The sequence below is a fragment of the Peromyscus californicus genome, unplaced genomic scaffold, assembly GCF_007827085.1.
Source record: "Peromyscus californicus insignis strain IS unplaced genomic scaffold, ASM782708v3 Scaffold_6__1_contigs__length_162567912, whole genome shotgun sequence".
In the NCBI taxonomy this organism is placed as follows: Eukaryota; Metazoa; Chordata; class Mammalia; order Rodentia; family Cricetidae; genus Peromyscus; species Peromyscus californicus.
Genome location: NW_026294584.1, coordinates 161256256 through 161278781, shown reverse-complemented (window position 1 = coordinate 161278781; position 22526 = coordinate 161256256). Strand labels below are relative to the sequence as shown.

At 40.7% G+C, this 22526-nt stretch overlaps 1 protein-coding gene across 1 annotated transcript in view; it reads left to right on the top strand.

The window, feature by feature from the left end:
- Window positions 1-22526, top strand: part of Ipo8 (importin 8) — a 74547-nt gene that overhangs the window by 44650 nt on the left and 7371 nt on the right. The window contains 10 exon segments of the mRNA XM_052719931.1: window positions 789-838; window positions 840-878; window positions 880-912; window positions 7226-7292; window positions 8944-9069; window positions 9697-9794; window positions 13168-13263; window positions 16585-16805; window positions 18394-18599; window positions 20450-20647. Of these exon segments, the coding sequence (XP_052575891.1) occupies window positions 789-838; window positions 840-878; window positions 880-912; window positions 7226-7292; window positions 8944-9069; window positions 9697-9794; window positions 13168-13263; window positions 16585-16805; window positions 18394-18599; window positions 20450-20647 (1134 nt within the window).

Below are 22526 nucleotides of genomic sequence, written 5' to 3'. Positions count from 1 at the left end.
TTCTGAACTCTTACTTTTGCACTTGGAATTGGAGTTTCATTTCCCTTCTTTGGAAAATTTAAAGTTTATTTTTATTGTATATGTACATTGTGTGTGTGTTGTGTGTGTGTGTGTGTGTGTGTGTGTGTGTGTGTGTGTGTGATGCAGAATGTGGAGGTGAGAGGACAACTCTGTAGAGTTGGTTTTCTCCTTCCACCTTTATGTGTGTTCTGGGGATTGAACTCCTGTTACTTACCTTTGTGGCAAGTGCCTTTTCCCACAGAACCATCTTGACCAGTCCAGGAGAATGTTTTTTTGTTGCCTCTTTGATAAAAATTTTCCTATTTTTCTCTCCTCCTCTATACTTTCCAGTGGAGTACCAGACTGAACTGAGTCCTACTCCTGGACCTTTTCTTCTCTTTTTGTCTATGTCTGCTTTTGTTTCATTTTCTGAATGATCTTTGATTTCATCTTCTAAATGTCCTGTCACATCTTTCCTTTTAGAAACACTTGTTTTTCAGTGTTTCTAGATTTTGATTTTGTCTAAAGATAACTAGAAGTTAAATAAATATTAGTCAATGGCTATAATAGCTAATATGTGTTTCATGTTGTGACTATAATAAATGCAGAAGGATGTTTATATAAGCGTAACATGATCTGTCATTGCAAGAAAAAAGATGATTTAGCTAACAAAGTGCAGAACTTGTCTGAGAAATGCTGGCATTTGGGGATGCAGCACTGCCCTCTCTGCCATTGGTGACATTGGGTACCAGCTAATGAGTGTTCTCATGTAATTTTTACAGGCTGAGATATATTGGTAAAGTTCCTTCAAAGTGATGAGTATGACGAAGTTGAAGACAAAAACTGTCATGGCTATGGGAATTTTACACACTATCGACAACTATCTTAACAGTTGTGGAAGATCATCAAGAGGTGGGATTCTTTGTGTTTTTTTATAATGGTTATATTAGCTGAAATTTATATGACCAAGTGGTTCTGAATTCTTGTCTTTTTAGCTTGATGTGTGTGTGTGTGTGTGTGATGTGTGATGTGTGTGTGTGTGTGTGTGTACTCGCCATGGCATGTGCGTAGAAGTTAGAGAACAACTTTTGGGAGGTCTGTTTTCTTCTTCTATTGTGGGTTTTGGGGACTGACCTCAGGTGACCAGGCTTTTTGTGGCAAATGATTTTTTTCCCTTTAATTTATTTTTTTAAATTTATGTATTTGGTTGTGTGTATATGTGAATGTATGTGCACATGTATGTGACTGCCCTTAGAGTCCATAAAAGGCATTGGATTCCTGGATTTGGAGTTACATGCATGTTGTGGGCCATCTGTTATGGGTGCTGGGGATATGAACCCAAGTCCTCTGAAAAAGCAGCAAGCACTCTTAACCATTGAGCTATTTCTCCAGCACTATGACCAGTGATTCTCACCAGCCTGAAGTCTTGGTTATTAAAGATTTATATTTAGTTATATTGATAAGTTTTAAAAATTGTTCTTACTTCAGCATTTATGCAGGAAGATTACAAGTCCATGGCCAGCCTGGGCTAGGTAGTGAAATCCTTTCTCCAAACACACAAACAAACAAACTGAATTTCTCTCAAATTTTAAAGTAATGTATTAAGATGATTGAGGAGGGATGTTACACATTTATTGAAAGTTTAACGGCATAAGCCTTTGTATTAATCTGAGTCCAGGTCATCATATCTACTGTGAATTCCAGATTGAACAGAATAAGGGACTTGCCTTCTAGGAACCCACAGTCTAATCTTAGTGGAGAAGAATGGAGTTTTAGTAAAGGAAGTAGAGCTGTAATGCAGGAGTAAGTAAGGACAGTAACAATGGGAAGGAGTAAGCAAGAACTTGAAGACATCCAGATTCCAGAGGAACATTGATCTATAGAATTAATTTTTGAGACAGGGTGTCATGTCACCCAGGGCTGACCCCAAACTTACTCTGTAGCCAAGGATGGCCTTGAACTCCTGATCCTCCTGCCCTTACCTCTTTCCTTTGAGAGTGGGACAAAGCAGGTTTATATCGTCATCTGCTTTTTATGCAGTGCTGGGGGATGAAACCCAGGGCTTCAGGCATGCTATCACTCCACCAACTGAGTCACCTAAGGCCCAGTGGATAAGAATTTAGACATCCTGTTCGGGGATTACCCCTTAGTTGGCTGAAGAATGCCAATAGGTAATGGAATCTCCTTTGCAGAGGCAGAAATGAGGGTCAGGAGGTTTCAGGTTATTGTACTTGTCAAGCTGGTCGGTTATAGATCTAGATTTGTCATTGGGCTATTCTTGTCACACATCGGCTTTTCCAACCCACAGTCTACCTGGGTTCTCCTTTCCAAGTGGAACATGGCCGTTCCTTAGTCAAGATTAGACATGTGTTCATTGCATTTTTGAGCACAGGCTGCTGTATTTAGCAGTGACAGATTTGCTCAGTAAGTGAAGGTTTGGGAAGCAGGTACCAGCTCTTTACATTGTGCTGTTAGCCATGTGACTACAGGTTCATCCCGTGTTTGTGAGGCACCCAAGGGAGATTGCTGAAATAGTGCAGGTGTTACTCTGCTGGACGCTCCTGCACCTTAGGGCTTATGGGTTTTTAATTTCCATATTCAGTATTTTTATTTTTCTCTTTTCATGTTGAAACTCTGGTCTTCTTGGTAACAGTGAGTTAGACCAAATCATCTTAGAAATAGCTATACTTAAGCTAACTATACTTCTTTCACCTTGTAATTTTTCAATTTCATGAGACTTAAGAAATCACTAAATTCAGTTTTCCCAAGTATGGGGTATGGTGAAGAGAGCAAACTGCAGGATTATTTTTGAAAACAATAGCATTTTGAATGTGGTGATATTGTGTTCCCCAAAATATTGTGCGCCCTAATAAACTTATCTGAGGGTCAGAGACAGAACAGCCACTAGACAGACATAGAGGCCAGAAAATGGTGGCACACACGCCTTTAATCCTATCACTTGGGAGGCAGAGATCCACCTGGATCTCTGAGTTCAAAGCCACACTGGAAACAGCCAGGCGTGGTGACACACGCCTTTAATCCCAGGAAGTGATAGCAGGAAGCAGAAAGGTATTATAAGGCTGTGAGGACCAGAAACTAGAAGCTTTTGGCTGGTTAAGCTTTTCTGGCTTTTAGTAGCAGTTCAGCTGAGAGCCATTTGGATGAGGGACACAGAAGCTTCCAGTCTGAGGAAACAGGATGAGCTGAGGAATTGGCAAGGTGAGGAAGCTGTGGCTTGTTCTCTGCTTCTCTGATCTTTCATTCACCCCAATACCTGGCTTCAGGTTTTGATTTTATTAATAAGACCTTTTAAGATTCATGCTACATCTTGCCTTTTGCTTTATCTTTTTGATCTTGATATTAATTTTTTTTTGAGACAGTGAGTTAGACCAAATCATCTTAGAATAGCTATACTTAAGCTAACTATACTTCTTTCACCTTGTATTTTTCAATTTCATGAGACCTAAGAAATCACTAAATTCAGTTTTCTGTGAAGCTTTGGAGCCTTTCTTGGAACTCACTCTGTAGCCCAGGCTGGCCTCGAATTCACAGAGATGCGCCTGCCTCTGCCTCTAGAGTGCTGGGATTAAAGGCGTGCGCCACCACCACCACCGGGCTTGATCTTGATATTAATTTTCTTTTGAACTTCAAGTGATGTTGGGCATTCAAAGTTAACTATACTTATCAAGGGAGGCATGAGTTAAAGTTGAGACACATTAAGCAAATCACATCTGGCTTCCTGCCTGGAGATGAAAATGTAAAACCTTCAGCATAATTAGAGGCAAACCTGGGGTGTGGTCTGGCCTCCTGGTCACCTGTTTCTTATTTTTTTGAAGATTAAAAATTTTTGTTTTAAATTCTTTCCTATTTTTTTTAAAGATTTTAGTATAATCACATTGTTTCTCTCTTCCTTTTCTCCCCTCCAAACCCTCCCATATACCCGCTCTTTACTCTTTTTCAAATTTATGGCCTCTTTCTTCATTAATTGTTACATACATATATATATATATTTTAGATATATATGTGTGCATGTGTCTACATGTGGGTATGTATACGTGGTGTGTGTGTGTGTGTGTGTGTGTGTGTGTGTGTGTGTGTGTGTGTGTATGCCCTTGGAAGGTGCATCGTAATGCCCAGGAGCTGGAGTTGGTATGGGGTAGTTGTGCACTGTCCGACACCTGTGCTGCTAACTGAACTGGTGGGTGCTTACACACTCTTAACTGCTGAGACATCTCTCCTGCCCCATTCATTAACTTTATACTTCTACTTAGTATAAGTGAACTCTGGAAGCCATACTTCTTTCAAAGAAAAAACATACCTATGGTTACTTAGGGCAAAATTGGAAATCAGAAAATAGATACTCAAGCAGGTTCATTTTTATCTGATGTTTTAAGGATATTGGTAGAGTATAGATTTTGGATCATTTGAACTTCACAATAATAGTTTAACATATAACCAAGTTATCAAACTGTACCTACAAATTATTATTTCAATTAAATAAAAAAATACCCAAAATAAAATTAAAATTGAGTATTAGACTATGTTCTAAGGTTGAATTTATACAGTTACCTGAAAGTGTATCTCACCACTGATTTTAAATTTTATTCATTTAAAAAATACCTGATACAAAAGCCAGGAATAGTGTATTACAACTTTAATCCCAGCACTCAGGAGGCAGAGTCAGGCAGATATCTGTGAGTTCAAGGCCATTCTGGCCTACAGAGTGAGTTCCAGGGACAGCCAGGGCTACACAGTGAGACTCTGTCTTGGGGAAAAAGAATCTGGTACAGGAGCTAGTCTCTGGAGGCAAAGGCAGGAAGGTATATCTCTATGAATTTGAGGCTACCCTGGCCTACTATATATCTACTATGTAGATAATGAGTTCTACTCTGTCTGGGGGGTGGGTATGTATATGTGTTGAATATTGAAATAATTGAAGTCATGAAAAGATATTTAGTTAAACTACACTGCTTACTCAGTTCTCCATTTATCAGATTCTCTTCTCAGAGGTGGTAGTTTTCATCAGTTTTTTTAAAAAATTTTTTTTATTTTTTAATCTGAGATTTTTCTTTTGCCGTACTAGCAAAAAGTAAGTGCATGTGTATCTATTTCATGAAGATGATAATATATTTTGCTAAAATTCCTTCTCTGGGGGAGGAGTGTGAACAACATTTACCTTCTTCCATCTAAGGTTTCAGTGACAAACCAGAGTTTGATTCTACCACAGTTACCCTGGAGAATCATTGAGTTTATTGAGCTTAAATCACATGTTGTGGGATATTTCTTTACACTGTATAAAGATGTGTCACTGTGATTGGTTTAATAAAGAGCTGAATGGCCAATAGCTAGACAGGAAGCAGTTAGGCGGAACTTCCGGGGACAGAGAGGACTCTGGGAAGAAGAAAGGTGGAGGTGCTAGGAGATGCAGAACAAGCAGGATGTACAGGAGGAGAGGTAACAGCCATGGGCCATGTGACAGAATGTAGATTAATCGAAATGGGTTAATTTAAGTTATAAGAACTAGTTAGAACTTTCATAATAAGAAGTCTCCCGTGACATTATTTGGGAAGTGGCAAGACAGAGAAAGACTCGTTACAATCATGGGTGAGCCCGAAGTAGCTACACTGGAATGTCTTCACACAGAATGGATGTTGGCTTCCTCACAAATGAAGGTCCTCTTCAATTATCCCTCCCCCTACTTTAGCCCTGTATACTTTAGCCCCTGCCCCAGCACCCCAAAGCCATGTGCATTTGGGGCAGAATTGAATATATATGGCTGGGAGGATTCTCAGGTTTGGGTCCAGTGATTCTCCCCATACTCTCCTTCTATGAAGAATGTCAGTAGTTGACTGGCCTGCCTCCTGATGGACTCTGGACCCTTGTAGGCAGTCACAGCTGATCTGATGAAGGGGGGCAGTTGTTCTGCTCAGAAGGAAGAGCTGCATAACAATGCAGTAGGTTTAACTGACATGTCAGTCAGAGTAAGCATACAGTTTTAATAGTATTCTCTTGTATATGTGTCACATATTAGACATCCAGTCGTAGTAAGTAGACACTGACATTCCCTGTTAAATGGATATTTGGTTGTTACTGTCACAGATACTATTGCCTTATCCGTGTCCTGTTACTGGAGTGAGAAGTGTCTGTGGAGTGAATTCCTTGAGGAGATGTTGGCTGAGATTGCATGCGAGTGTGTAATCCCGAGGTCAGAACACCTGTCTTTCTACCCTTCACTTCTGACACAGCCTTAGTGTCATATTCAGTTATGTGTGAGAGTGACCATCTCTATGAGCTTGAGGCTCATTTATTTTTTTTTTTATTTTTTTTTTTTTTGGTTTTTCGAGACAGGGTTATCTCTGTGTAGCTTTGCGCCTTTCCTGGAACTCACTTGGTAGTCCAGGCTGGCCTCGAACTCACAACGATCCGCCTGGCTCTGCCTCCCGAGTGCTGGGATTAAAAGGCGTGCGCCACCACCACCCGGCAAATGGTTTGCTTGGACATTTTGTGTGTGTGTGCAAGTCTTTTTTTTTTTGTAAAGATTTATTTATTTAGTATGTATACAGAAGAGGGCGCCAGATCTCATTACAGATGGTTGTGAGCCACCATGTGGGTGCTGGGAATTGAACTCAGGACCTCTGGAAGAGCAGTCGGTGCTCTTAACCTCTGAGCCATCTCTCCAGCCCCCTCTGAGCCATCTCTCCAGCCCTATTTTTTTTTTTTAATAGGCGTAGCTGTTTTTCTGTTGAGTTGTTAGGTTTCATGTATGAGGGGAGTTGATGTTGTTTGTGACACTACCTGGCGGTGTTTCAGTCTGTTGGCCGTTTGTCTGGTCTGCATCTGCCCTTGTGCAGGAGTACTCGACAGTTTTGCAGTCAGGTGGTTTCTGTGGCTTTCTTTACTTCCTCAGGGTTGTGTAAGATTTCTTTTAATTTTTCTATGTTACAGTTTCTTACATAGAAATCTTTGATCCATTAGGAATTCATTTGGTGTAGAATATGAGGTAAGGAAGTATCTAATTTTAAGTTTCCATGGATTTAACTTCCATTCCTATCATTGGTCTACTTTTCAGAATTTTCTTGTATTTTTGCATGTTTAATTTTCACATGAAGATTGCAACTTCTCCTCTCAAAAATATCTGTAGATATTTTATTGGGATAATATTAATTTATATAATAACCTGAGAATGATCACAGTGAATTTTAGACTCTTTAAAATTTGTCTTTAGATCACACAGCAGTTGGAGAACATCTGTCTAAGAATCATCGATCTTGTTTTACAGAAGCATGTCATTGGTAAGTTCAGAGGTTAAAGAAAAGGTGAACTGGGTTTTTTTTTTTCAATTTGATGAACTTGAAAGTACATTTTTTAGCTCTTTAAACTTAGTGAGGTAGACGGTTTAGGAGAGGGAAACCTGCTTTTTAGACTTGAGGCTCAGCTTTCCGATATTAGCTAGGTGTATTTTCATTCAGTGGTGAACTCTTAATGTGTCTAGAGAAGAATTTTTGGTTTTAGGAAATTTAAAGGATGGAGAATGTAGTATCTACATTTTAAGCAGAACTGAGCTGGGGCTGGGGGTACAGGTCAGTTGGTGGAGTGCTTGCCTGGAGGGCAGGAAGCCCTGGGTTTTGTTCCTAGCACCAGCATACACTGGCATGGGTAGGACATGCCTGAATTCTCAGCACTTCTCAGGAGGTGGAGGAAGGAAGATCAGAGTCGGCTGCATAATGAGTTTGAGGCCAGCTGGGCTACTTGAGACCCTAGTGTGGAGGGGCAGAGGAAGAAGAGAGGCAAGGGAAAGAGGGGGAAGGAAGACGGGGGGGGGGGGGGGGGGGGGGGGGGACACGACGACGACTGGGATGAAGTTTATCTGGGATTCGTAAAGTGCATAGAACTAGACAAGTGTTTCACTAGAAGTATAAATTGGCAGAAAAGCTTTGAATTTCTAAGGTATGTACTACCTTCTTTATGAGAAAAAGCAGCATTTAGAAGTTAGATATCTTTGCTCGGAGATAAGAACTGTGCATTTTCAAATGAACTATTTAGATATAGTTTTCTTTTGACTGAGAGTAATGATAGTGTGTATGAACACAGAACATTTCTTTGGGCCTCTTTACTTACAGTGGGTATAAAGTATTCTGAGGTAAACCGAAGAATACTGCTGAAACTGCAAGTTCTATAACTTGAAGAAAAAGCTATATCATTTATAGATGATGGTAAAACTATAAATGAGATAGTAATATATATTATCTCTGTATCATTAAGCTCTCCAAAGAATATTACTAGTAGCTTATTCATTTTAAACTACATGATAGAGATATGCCAATATAGTTCTCTTATACATTTCAATATAAATTTATAGATAGAAACTATTTTATATTATAAAATAGAAATTTGATTTTTTGTTATTGTTGTTGTTTGTTTGAGACAGGGTCTCACTATATAGCTCTGGCTATCCTGGAACTCTCTTTTTAGACCAGACTGGTTCCAGAGATCTGTCTGCCTCTGCTTCTTTAGTGCTGGGACTAAAGGTGTGTACTACTATGCCTGGCTGAAATTTGATTTTTTTTTTTTCTCCACAGGATTTCACTATGTTGCTTTGGCATTGCCTGGAACTTGCTTTGTATACCAGGCTGGCCTTGAGCTTAGAGATCCGCCTACCTCTGCCTCCAGAGTGCTGGAATTAAAGGCATGTGCCACTATACATGGCCAAAATAGAAATTTTAAGTTTTTTTTTTCTCAGTACTATGAGCAGATTGTTGCCTTGCCTTGTTGAGTAGAGGATAGATCTTAGTTAGCGTTGAAGGCAGACTCTCTGGCTGATGCCACTGAGGAAGGTGTTCAGGGAAGCATGTGGCACATGAAAGGAATGTGTTTGAGTCCTCTGTGTGGTCCCTTTAACCTTTCTATTTCCTCACATTCTAACCAGAGGTTTTTCCCTTCTAGAGTTCTATGAGGAAATCCTTTCCCTGGCATACAGTTTAACCTGCCATGCCATCTCCCCGCAGATGTGGCAGCTCCTGGGCATTTTATATCAAGTTTTCCAGCAGGATTCCTTCGAGTACTTTACAGGCATGCAATGTTATCGTACAGTTTTCATTTCTGACTAGATGCACTTCCCGTAACACTTGATGATTCAGTACTAATCAGATATTTTCATTTTACTATCCAGGGAAGGGTGAGGTGATTATAGCAGTGTTCCATCCCTTAGATAGGCAGAGGAGGTGGGTCGTATGTCACATTTCTTAGGTTAGTTTGCATCCAGAGTGTGTAAACATGCGTTAATTGAGTAAATATTTTCCGAACACAGCTTTGTCCTAAGCACTATTCTCAGCCCCGCAATCCAGCAGTGAACAGCTGCGGCCCTTCTCTAGTTTTCACTCTAGTGGGAGGGGGACGGCAAGGGTGTACTAAAGCCCACCAGTGAGAACCTTGGCAGTGTGTCAGATGGTGCTGAGTGCAGTGGGAAGAGAGACAGGGACAGATCATACGTGTTGTTTTGATAAACAGTGAGCATTTTAACCTTCTTAGTCTGCATTTCCTTCAGTCGTAAATAGAGCAGGTATATCACATCCATTACTAGTTTGTGGCTGCTAAGGGAGACAGCATTTTAGTGCTACAGAAATGTGGTTCCAATGGGAATCATTCATTTCTGCTCCTGTTGCACAAGTCTCAATGGGATTCTGGATCTTTTCCCAGACATGATGCCTCTCCTGCATAATTATGTGACAGTAGACACCAACACTCTGCTGTCAAATCCAAAGCACTTAGAAGTCTTGTTCACAATGTGCAGGAAGGTAAGTGCATCCTGTTAGTTGTCATGTGATTCTTAATAATGTTTGGGTGTTTAGTTTATATTACTTTATCTGAATAGATTTATCAGTTTCACTTTAAGAATGAGTTTGTGATTGTTGTAATTTTAAAGTTTCACACTGTGTGTTATACTTATACATGTCACTTCAGTATCTATGTACTTTGAAATTTTTCAGTAAATACAACCATCCCTCTGTATCCATGGAGATCCTTCCAGGACCCCCGTGGATATCAGACTCCATGAGTCCTCCAAGTCTCGAACTAGCAAGTGTGGTATTTGCCCATCTCACCATGCATTCAACCCACTTTTATAATAATATCCAATCCAATAGAATGTTATGTAAATAGTTGCTAAGCCATGTGGGCCAGAGAATAACAACAAGAAAAAGAATCTGTACACATTTAGTGTAGATCCAAGTTTTAACAAAACATTTGGTTTATGGTTGGTTGAATCCATGGATAGAGAATCTATGGATATGGAGGGCCAGCTCTCTACTTTTCTTTCCATTTTTTTTTTCTTTCAAAAATATAAACTTATGGATGCTGGAGAGATGGCTCAGTGGTTAAGAGCACTTGTTGCTCTTGCAGAGAACTCAGGATTGGTTCCCAGTACCCATATGGTGGTTCATAACCATCTGTAACTCCAGTTCCAGGGGATTTGGATACCCTTTTGTGGCCTCTGTGGGCACTAGACTTGTACATGATGCATATACGTACATGGAAGCAAGACACTTTCCACAGATAAAATTAAATAAATTTAAAAAGAAAACTAAAAAACGTAAACTTGTTACTAATTAAAGTGCTAGGGAAACTAACCATACAGTTTGCCAGTCTGTGATAGAATGTTACCAATCCTTTTATTTTTAATTGATTGTATATTAGAAGCCACCTATGTACCTAGATGTAGATCCTTTGAACATAAGCAACTTAAAACAATGATAAGAGTTACAGAAGCAATACTTATTTCAGTATGTGATGATTCTTTGATGCATTTATGCACAGACATGATTGTCCACTGTGTTATCTTAATCCTCTATTGGTTATATCTTAAGAATTTTTTGATGACTAAGTCATGTTTACCTACTTCAGGTGAGAGAGAGAGAGAGAGAATAAACCTGTATTACATCGAGCTGGCAGGCAGATTGTGAAAAGTTCAAATAGCCAGAAACCAAAAAATTTGACCTTGGAATTGGAGGGAAAATAGCTGTAGTTGCAGCCTATTAGCAGGGAGGTGTAGCAGGAATCTTAGATAGTCTTATTAATAAAATCAAACCCGGAGCCAAGTATTGGGGTGAAGCTGGAAGATCAGAGAGACAGAACAAGCCACAGCTAACCTCACCTGACCAACTTCTCAGCTGGTCTTGTTTCCTCAGATTGGAAGCCTCTGTGTCCTCATATCCAAATGGCTCTCAGCTGAACTGTGCTGCTAGAAGCCTGAAAGCTTAACCAGCCAAATGCCTAACCAGCCAAATGCTGCTAGTTCCTGGTCCTCACGCCTTATATATCTTTCTGCCTTCTACCATCACTCCCTGAGATTAAAGGCGTGTGTCACCATGCCTGGCTCTTTCTAATGTGGCCTTGAACTCACAGAGATCCAGAGGGATTTCTGTCTCTGGAATGCTAGGATTAAAGGCATGAATGCCACCATTTTCTAGCCTCTGTATCTAGTGGCTGTCTGTTCTCTGACCCCAGATAAATTTGTTAGGGTGCACAATATTTTGGGCAACACAATAACACCATAGTGAGGTGTATCAGGGTCTGGTAAGAGCTCTAAACTGGTGATTAGTATATCTGGTTTAGGTCCGAGTTAAATTATAAAGAGCTTACAAAGTTGTGCAAATGTCTTACCTAAGCTGAGATTCTAAAAACTTCTGTAGCTCTGTGATAACCCCTTTATTGAACCATTTTCACCTGTCAGTCTTTAGGTTTCAACCCTCAGTTATAGGGATGTTGAGGAAAGGGGGAAAGAAAGCTGCAGCATAAAGCAGAGCAGTTGTGTGAGTCCCATCAGTAATGCAGCTGCTCTCTACAGCAGACAGAGAAGGCAGTGTTCACAGTGATGTTCTTGTCAAGTAGATGACATATATTTCATATTTTTAGTTTGAATACTAGCTCATATTTAAAGAATTCTTGCAGTGCATCAGGCATTTCCTGTGTGCTTTAAAAATATTTATTTTTAATTATGTGTGTGTGTATGTCAAGGAGGCCAGAGGAAAGCATCAGATCCCCTGAAACTGGTGTTACAGGTGGTTATGAGCCTCCCAGTGTGGGTTCTGAGAACCAAATTCTGGTCCTCTGCCAGAGTGTTTTTAAACTGCTGAGACATCTCTCTAGGCCTTCTCCCCCTCTCCCCTCCCCAATATTCTGTTTGAGACAGGATTTATATTTCTAGCTCTGGCTAGCCTGGAACTCACTTTGTTTACCAGGCTGGTTTGGAATTGACAGAGATCTGCCTGCCTCTGCCTTCTGAATGCTAGGATTAAAGGCATGTGACACCATGTCAGACTCTTTTTAAAACGTTTTTGTTAACATGTATTAATTATATATAATAATGTTTCATTATAATGTTATTTTCATACATGTACTTATATATGTTGATCATATTTACTCATTATTGCCCTCTCTTGCCCAGCTCCAACTCCGAGTGATTCCTTCTCTCCCAAACTAGGGTCCTGTGACCTCCCGTTACCCCGTTCTATGAATGTTCATGCCCTGCTCTCCTTTTTGTGACCCAATCGATTTCCTTAGAGTTGGTTACAGGAGCACTGGCATCTTGCCAATGGCTACACCTATGAAGAAAATATCTCTTGCTTAGCAACCATTCTGAGCTTTTTTGACCTTATTTAACCCTAAGACATTTGAGAGCCCTACTTTTATCACACTGGACCTGCTGCTTATTAAATTGTTCCAGGTTTCAGAGCTCCTGTGTTGGAGCCACGTTTGAACTCAGGTGTGTGGCTCCACAGCCCATTTGTAAATTACAAGGTATGTCTTGTTTTTTTTTTTTATCTTTTTGCAAACCAAGATCAGACAGGCTTTGGGCTCAGAGAGAACTGCCTGTCTGCCTTCCAGTGCTGTGATTAAGGTGTGCACCACCATACCTGCTCAGCCAGTTGCTTTTCTAAAAGCAGTGATCCGTGCTGGGTTGATGTCACAGGCCTTTAATCCCAGCACTTGAAAGGCAGAGATAGGGGGAGTTCTCTGAGCCTGATGCCATGCAGTCCACACAGTGAGTTCCAGGCCATCTAGGGCTACATAGAGATCCTGTCTCAAAAAACTACAAAACTTATTTCTATGACTGAATTCACAGGGGTTTGTTTCCTCTGGCACTCATGCTGAGCTAACTTGTTGCTCTAGGTTCTGTGTGGAGAGGCGGGAGAGGACGCCGAGTGCCATGCTGCCAAACTCCTGGAAGTCATCATTCTTCAGTGCAAAGGACGGGGAATTGACCAGGTGATACAAATTAGAAAAGTCTCTTCCTGGACTTACATAAAAAATGTCCGCCGGGCGGTGGTGGCGCACGCCTTTAATCCCAGCACTCGGGAGGCAGAGCCAGGCGGATCTCTGTGAGTTCGAGGCCAGCCTGGGCTACCAAGTGAGTTCCAGGAGAGGCGCAAAGCTACACAGAGAAACCCTGTCTCGAAAGAAAAAAAAAAAAAAAAAAAAAAAACCAAAAAAAAAAAAATGTCCATGCCTGATTGATATTCTACTTATATTTTGATGGAAAAGTAAAAAGGCAGCCATAGTTTGTACTTGCTGGTGCAAATCCTATTTGAATGATAGGAAAAAAAAAAAAGACTCAGAAACATTCATGGCAATGGTAACAATACCAGAATACAGACAGGAAGGAGCATATGCAATGGAGGTCATATGTGACTTGCAAAGTAAAAACCGTGTATGTTAGATCCTGCTCCGAGCAATTAAACAGAGAACCCTCGAGCAGAGAAATGACAAGATCAAAGGCCAGGGTTTTGGTTGTTGAGTGTGCGACCAATGAATGGGTCTTCTACAGATGAACAAGGAGGCTGTGGCTGGTGGAGGTATGAGGAAAGCAGTGGGAAGGAAAGAACAGGATTTATAGTAGGAGATTTTGTAGGAAGCATCAGAAAAGAGAAGGCATTAAAGGAGAGAGCCAGGTAAGAGCAAGAACCTGGGTTTGCCTACAGAACCTTCCCTGGAAAAGGAGGCCAATGGGCAGCAGCGTGTGGGAGCAGAGTCATGCCACCCACATTTATTGCCTACAGGTAGTAATAGATGTTCATAAAACAAGAAGTTTTCTAGGGTCAAATGTAGAGGAAAATGGGACAAACAAAAGTCAACAGATTCCATTGTTGTGTGACTGGAGTGTGTCTAGGAAGCTACATTCATATTGTTCTCCAAGTTAAATATGGAATGGTTTTGCTTTCTAAACCCTAGGGCCATATTGATTGTCTTGAAAGGGCTGTTTAGATAATGCTAGTACAGTGACTTGTCTTGATATAGAAAGAAGGAATGTGAAAACTTATGTTTGATGACTTTATCTCATCATCGACTTCGGAGAGGTGTATGAAGTTGGAAAAGGTGACCACTTCAGTTTGGAGGGCTGTGGTAAGTAGGAAGGAGCTGGATTGTGTAGTCAGTAAGAGTCCACAGTGTTTGTATTAGACCTGGGTTGCAGAGGGATTGAGAAGCTCAAGGCTTTGTGTTAAAGAGCTGAGGACTGTTGGTGATCAAATGTTAGTGTGGACACCACATAGAACCCTCAGGTGTAGCCTGGACATAATACCTCTCTGTGTTTCCTGTCAGCTAGAGGAATCAGGTTTGACGTTTTAGTTGAGAATACTTCAGAGGTCTCTGAGTTATTTCTACCAGGAGGGCTGGTATATCTTATCTGTGATGTTAGTGCTGTTGGTGGTGATCTGCCATTTATTTATTTATCTATTTATTTATTTCTTATTGAATAAAATATTTCTATGAATATATTTTCCTAAGTCATCAATGTAGCCAGAAGTTTCTTGGTCCCGCCTGGCCCTGTGGTCCCGCAGCTGTTTATAAAACAATCACTCAAAGGCTTATATTCATTACAAACTGTATGGCCTATGGCTTTAGCTTCCTGCTAGCTAGCTCTTTCATCTTAAATTAATCCATTCCTATTATCTACATGTTGCCACGTGGCCATGGAGTTACCGGTCTGCTGGCATCTTGTTGCTGCTACTTTGGTGGAGTCTGGCATTCTCTCCACTCCACCCTTCTCTCTGTATCTCTGCTTGGATTTCCCGCCTGGCTGTAAGCTTTCTTGCCATAGGCCAAAACAGCTTTATTTATTATCCAATGGGAGCCACACATATTCACAGCATACAGAAAGACATCCCACAGCACATCAGTCTTGTTTTAATTTAACAGAAAGAGATAATTGTTATATTAATTTTAAAACTTAAAGGTTCCTTTAGCTGTTGGTGGCTTTACATATGATAGTAAATATTTATTAAACTTTAGTTTTGAAACTATCAGAAAGAGGTGTTTTTTGTTTGTTTGTTTTTTTTTGGTTTTTTTTTTGTTGGGGGTAGTGGTGCTTGGGACAGGGTTTCTCTGTGTAGCCCTGGCTGTTCTAAAACTTGCTCTGTAGACCTTAACTTAGAGATCTGCCTGCCTCTGCCTCCTGAGTGCTGGGATTAAAGGCGTGCACCACCACAGCTAGCTCAAAGTTAATTTTTCCTTGTGATTTTACTGATTCTTAACTAATTATTTCACCATGGCTCATGATTTTTAATGTAGATATCAGACATATGTGACACAATCCACTCCAATCAAGAACACTAAGTATCTAAATGAGAAATAAATGCTGAAGTTTGTAGATGTAGTTCTAAACAGTCTTTAAATAAGAAACATAGAGCCCGATATTTGGTGTGAACGCCGAAAGGTCAGAGAAACAGAACAGGCCACAGCCATCTCACCTCGCCAATTCCTCAGCTGATCCTGTTTCCTCAGACTGGATGCCTCTCAGCTGAACTGTGCTGCTCAAAAGCCTAAAAGCTTAACCAGGCCAAAAGTTTCTAGTTTCTGATCCTCACACCTTATATACCTTTCTGCCATCACTTCCTGAGATTAAAGGTGTGTGTTACCACGCCTGCCTGTTTCCAGTGTGGCTTTGAACTCACAGAGATCCAGATGGATCTCTGCCTCTGGAATGCTAGGATTAAAGGTGTGAGTGCCACCATTTTCTGGCCTCTATGTCTGTCTAGTGGCTGTTCTGTCCTCTGACCCCAGATAAGTTTATTAGGATGCACAATATATTGGGGGGACACGATATATCACCACAGGAGTTAGCATTGTATTCAGAGGACTTGAGACCCACAGTTTTGTTTTTTCTTGGCATTTTTGAGCTTTCATGTGTAGTGGTAGGATTTTGTTTTTCAAGAGACAAATGGATCATGTCATAGTTTCATTCATTTATTTCCAAATTGACATCGATCCTATCTTTGTCATTTACCTTAGACATGGAAATGGCTGAGTGAGTGAGCTGTTTGGAAGGAGGAGCTCACAAGCAATCTCCAGCTAGCTCAGTGTGGACATGAAAGGGAATGAGACTTTGTAGACTATCACTTTTTGTTTACTTAGTCTCTTGGTCTCTCTGAGTTTGATGGGAATGTAGGGCTTTAAATGTCTCCTAGACACAGTTGAAATAAGCACTATTGTCACGAAGACTCATTTGTTGGTGACACAGCCAGCATCAGCCTTCAGGATGTCTCTGGGCTGCAGTGTGTGGGTGACTCTTGCTTCCATCCCATCCTCCAGTGTATCCCGCTGTTTGTCCAACTTGTCTTGGAGAGATTAACCCGCGGTGTCAAGACCAGTGAGCTGCGCACCATGTGTCTTCAGGTGGCGATTGCTGCGCTTTACTACAGCCCTGAGCTGCTGTTCCACACACTGGAGCAAGTCCAGCTGCCACACAACCCCGGACCTGTCACCGCACAGTTCATCAACCAGTGGATGAACGACACCGATTACTTCCTGGGGTACATGCTTTTCTTGGTTTCATGTTGCTTCAGTGTTTGGGAAGTTTACTTTTTAGTACCGTGATGTGTTCAGAGAGGATATTTATATCTTGGGGACTATTTTTAGTATATTATTTAAATTTTTGAAAATTAGGGATATTTAAAAATTTGTTTATTCTGTATCAGTGTCAGTGTATGTGTGTGGGCACAATGGTGTCATGGCATGTTGCAGAGGATGTCTGAGGACAACTTTCAGGAGTTGGTTCTGTTTTTAAACCATGTGGGTCCAGCACCTTTACCTGCTGAGCCATCTCTTTATTTCAAAAAATTAGAAATATGTTTTGAAGTATAACCTGTTGGAAAGATTCATTATACAGTAATTAATATAGTTGTTTTTAATTTTGTTTTCAAGACAGATTTCATGTGCCCAGACTGGCCTTGAATGCTTGATCCCCCTGCCTCTACCTTCTGAGAACTAGGCTTTTAAGATTTATTTTTATTCATGTTTATGTGTGTATATCTGTGTGAATCATACCATATGTATGGTAACATGTTTGGGTAACCTCAGAGGCTAGAAGAAGTGTTGGATCTCCTGGAGCTGGTATTGTAGGTGATTATAAGCCACATGTGGGTGCTGGGAATCAGTCTCAGGTCCTCTGGAAGAACAGAAATTGTTCTTAACACTGAGGGTTTTTTTTTTCCCCCCTAGCTTTTGTCTTTTAATTTTTGATGTTTTTAAACAAAGGAAACATTTCACAGAAAACTATGTCTAATATAAAATAACCAATTATTTTTCCTTTGGAATTAAAATTTTCTTATTTTGTTACAGCAGAGATGTGTGTGTAGCCAGTCAGGTCAGCATGCTAGATGCTGACTTATTGAAGTATTTTTTGGCACCTGGGGTTGGTGTGGATAGAGCATATCTGCCAGGAAAGCTGAGGACCAGGCCAGGAGAGCACGGTCTGAAGAGCTCTTCATTTTCCCATTATGTAGAAATCTTATGCTGCCAAATAGGCATTTCATCTCTAACAAACCTCATTTTGCTAATGTTCAAATACAGTTCTTTCATTAATCATAAGTGGTATTATAGCAAAATTAAAAATGCTAATTGCAGACTCCTATAAGCCTTTTTTTTTCCCTCCTGAAACCAAATCTTGTTATAGAACCTAGGCTGGCCTTGAAATTGCTCTGTAGTCCAGGTTTACCTTGAATTTACAACACCCCTGCTTTAGCCTCCTCAGTGCTGTAGTTATAGGTGTGAGCCACCACACCTGACCTCCCTCACAGGTCTTTGTGGGTAAGAGTTGGTTTGTTTGTTTGTAGAATTTGGTTTACATAGGATTTCACTTGCTTTAGTCTTTCTAGAGCAGTGGTTCTCAACCTATGGGAAGTGACCTCTTTGAGTAACCTCTATCTCCAGAAATATTTACATAATGATTCATAACAGTAGGAAAGTTACAGTTACGAAGTGGCAGTGAAATAGTTTATGGTTGGAGTCACCTCAGCATGAGGGGCTGTATTAAAGGGTCTCAGCATTAGGAAGGTTGAGAACCACTGCTCTATAGTTTGTCCTTTGTGACCACATCTGCATGTTTTTCAACATTTGCAGACACCATGACCGGAAGATGTGTATAATAGGACTGAGTATCCTCTTGGAACTGCAGAACCGACCTCCTGCTGTGGATGCCGTGGCTGCACAGATCCTGCCCTCCATTCTCTTCCTGTTCCTTGGCCTGAAGCAGGTCTGTGCTACACGACAACTGGTAAACCGTGAAGATAACTTAAAAGCAGAGAAAGCCGACATGGAGGAAAGTGGTAAAGTCTTCTACTTACGATTTGTACTATAGTTGATTTTGCTTTTTAAAATCAATTCATCATTAATTTGTTATTATAAAAATTAAATTATTTTATGTACATGACTGTTTGCCAGCATGCATTTTTGTGTGCCATATGTGTGCCTGGTGCCTGTAGAGGCCAGAAGAAGGTGTTGAATCTCCTAGAACTGGAATTCAGATTGTTGTGAACCATCATGTGGGTTCTGAGGACCCAGGTCCTCTGCAAGGACAACCACTGCTCTTAACCACTGAGCCATCTCTCCATGTGTTTCCTTTACATTTTAGTCTATTTGGAATCATTAAACAGATTGCCTTTCTCTGGCCTGTGACACATTTAAACTGGGGCTTGATTGACTTACAAATTTTATCATGTGAGGTACATTTAGATTCCTTAATACTTAAAACTTTCAGTGACTTCTAAGTGGAGCCCAGTAGATGTGGTTTTGCCTTGAGAAGCCTATATGTAAGAGAATCAGATGGTCTTGACTATGAATTAGCAACTTAAGACTTACTGTTTTGTTTATACTAACAAGCTTAGTGAAAGTAGCTACCAATAACTGAATGACTCTTAGATTAAGTGTACACTGTCAGTATAAGAGTTCTATAGAGATGGATTTTTAAAAAAATAGTTCTTGGGTAATTCACCTTCAAAAATTACAATTTGAGATGTTTAAGGTTTAAACAAATTTAGAGTAAAATGTATGAAAGCAGGCAGTTTAGTCAATCAAGAATCACAGGGCTGGCTAAATATTTTAGTGGGTAAAGGTGCTTGCTGCCAAGCCTTATGACCTGAGTTCAAGCTCCAGAACCCACATGTCTGACGGAGAGAACTGATTCCTGAGAGAACTGTTGTAGGAATTTAGCAGAGTTGCTGTATCTGGGATAGACTTTAGAATGAATAGTTGTTTTTTAGAAGTACTTTGACCTTGAAGAATCACTGTGGTAAACAGTAAAGAATCTTTGTGGAAAGCAGTGATTGTTTTCCTTCTGTGATTTGTAGAATTGTTTTTCTGAAGCAGGGACACAGCCTTCGCATGACTTTGGTTACAAGATGCTTCTGGTACACCCGAGGCTCTTGGATTATTATGTACTGCAAACGATGCACAGTAAAGGGCTAAAGTCATGAGGATAGTCTTGGGTGTTGCTCCTAAGATGTTATCTACCTTGACTTTTTGTTGTTGTTTGTTTCTGAGATAGAATCTCTCACTAGTTTGGAGTTTTCAAAGTAGGTTAGTCTAGATGGGCAGGGAGCAGCCCTAGGGATGCACTCGGATTACAAGTAATGCCACTGTACTTTGAGTTTTTGGTTTGTTTTGTTTTCTTTTTAGTTTGGGTTCTGGGGATTGTCCTCATGCTTGCAGTGCAGACACTTTGCTGACTGAGCTGTCACTCCAGTCATTAGCTTAACTTTGTGAGTTCCATGTAGCCAACCACTTTATGTTTCTTTACATATTTATATTGTTACTATTTGTGTTAGCAGAAATGACCTCTTGGGGGCATTTCTGAGCACTTCATAATTGTTTCCTTAGTGTTTAAGAGAGTTGAAGTCATTGTTGCTGAAAACACACATGAATGGGAACCATCCTGCTTTTCTTCCAATGAGAAGAATGTGGGAGCCTGCAGTTAAGTAGTATTCTTATGTGAGTAGGTGGCCATGGCAGCATTATTAATGTTCAGTCTGGGCCACAGAGTTTAAGAGGGTGAGGCCAGACAATCTACTACAGTAAAGATAAAGTTTATGATTTTAGATAGATTCTATGGTGGTTTCATATTTCAGATTATTTCATAATCCTTGTTTTTCATTCTTTTACATAATTAATGGGTCCACAGAGGAGATTTCCAGTGAGGAGGAGGAGACAAATGTGACTGCTCAAGCTATGCAGTCGCACAGCGGCAGAGGTGAAGAGGACGAGGACGAGGACTGGGATGAAGAAGTGCTGGAGGAGACAGCCCTCGAGGGCTTCAGCACCCCGCTGGACCTTGACAACAGTGTGGACGAGTACCAGTTTTTTACACAAGCTCTACTGGGTATGTCTTCAACTCCTTCCACCTCCATTCCTCAAACCTGAAGATGTTTTTAAACATCTGTTAATTTCTTCCTGTTAGAAGTCGTTTTGGGATCTGCCCCCATATTGGTATAGACGCTTTAAAATTTTACCTTTTGCTTTAGAAGTATCCAAACATATTTAGAATGAAAAAGGTTAGCGCACTCAAAAGTCATTCTAAAGTCTCACTGCTGTAGCAGCAGCATCAGGATGAACCTCCAGCCATCTTCACAGAGTACACAGTCATTTCATTTCTTAACACATGTACCCAAACTCTGAAGAGTTATACATTGTGTTCACATATCCAAATGAAGAGCCATCTGCTGTTTCTCTTTGAGCTTACTCCAGTGATGTTCCAGCCTCAAACTTGGCAAGTTTTCCCTAAGACCTCATGTAACACTCAAATGCTCGCAATCCTCAATTTCACTGACTCACAATTTTATGCCACATACAGTATAGACTCAAAATGTCCATCTTTCACAGCACATTATCACAATTGTTAGGAACATGGACTGCTCTGACAATTCTGACAGGGCAAGGACCTAGTAGTGCTTTTTAGAAAATGGTTCTACTAGAAACACAAGACTAGATATAACTGAAAATATTCCAGATACAAATGCAGAACTGAGATTCCAAATTTCCATTTAGTATGCTTTGTGTTGTAGGATATAAAGCTAGGCCCCTCTACGGAATGTTATGGTGACCCCCGAGACAGTCACAGCCTCTCCTGATTCAGTATCCTGCTATTTTCTGGTTGTACCAAAAAATAAACAACCAGCGAGTGATTTAACCTCTTAAAAAAATCATTTACGCTTAAAAGATGGGGTTAGATGGGACTTCTTCCCACCTTTTAAAAGTGTTTCTAGAGCCACTAAAAAACTTGCATTTACAAAATAGTTGATAAAAATATCCCTCTGGATTGTAGAAGAAGGGAAGCGGGGACACTGACAGACATGATGGATGGGGCCTTTTTCGGCTTCATGTCCACTCTGGGAGGGGTGGGCTTCGTAACAGCCTTGTGGAGCAGTGCTTGGGCTCCACCTTTGCCACTCCGTCCACGCTGACCTTCCACTTGGGCATCGTGGTGGCCCGGGATGGGAGTTACAAGTGATGCTGGACTTGTCACAGAGTTGCACTGCCTAGCTGCCACTGCAGGAACTCACAAATGGCCGTTTTGACATTTGTGAGTGAAGTGGTCCAGGTATGTGGTGCTTAAACACTGGCCACGCGCCTATTAATTATTCCAAATATGGGAAGAAACAGAGGGTAAGACCTGATGAAGGGATACTTTTCTACATTAACTGTACTGATTTTGTACAGAAAGTAACACTTATAAGTTATAGGACTCCTTAAAGCCACACTTGTCCAAAGGCCTTGCCAAATGAGTAAGAGCAATAGACTTGTATGACAGTGGCAGATGAGAATGGAAACCTCACAGGGTAAATGCCACTGCAATGGAATGAAGAAATCATAGACACATGGCACACTGAAAAAACTGGATCAGGTGGGCTGGACTCTCTAATTAAGATGCTGCAGCACCCTTGCAGCTCACTGAGTTTATTGCAAACAGTTGAACAGGGGCAGGTTGTATATACAGCTATAAACACTGAGTGGCAGGAGTTGGGAGGAGCTATAGTGGACATTTTCTGCACACACTGTCAATATTTGCACATGGACCCAAGGAAAGCTGTACCACTCCCATGGGGCTGAGGCACTGGGGTCCTTGACATGGCTATACTCATGTCAACAACATACATTCAACTCAGGACTTCACTTGCTTCCTACGATAAAAGTAGAGAATAAGCCAATGAAATACTTAGCAAATTATTAATCTAACAGTTGTACTGAAAAAAAAAAAACCT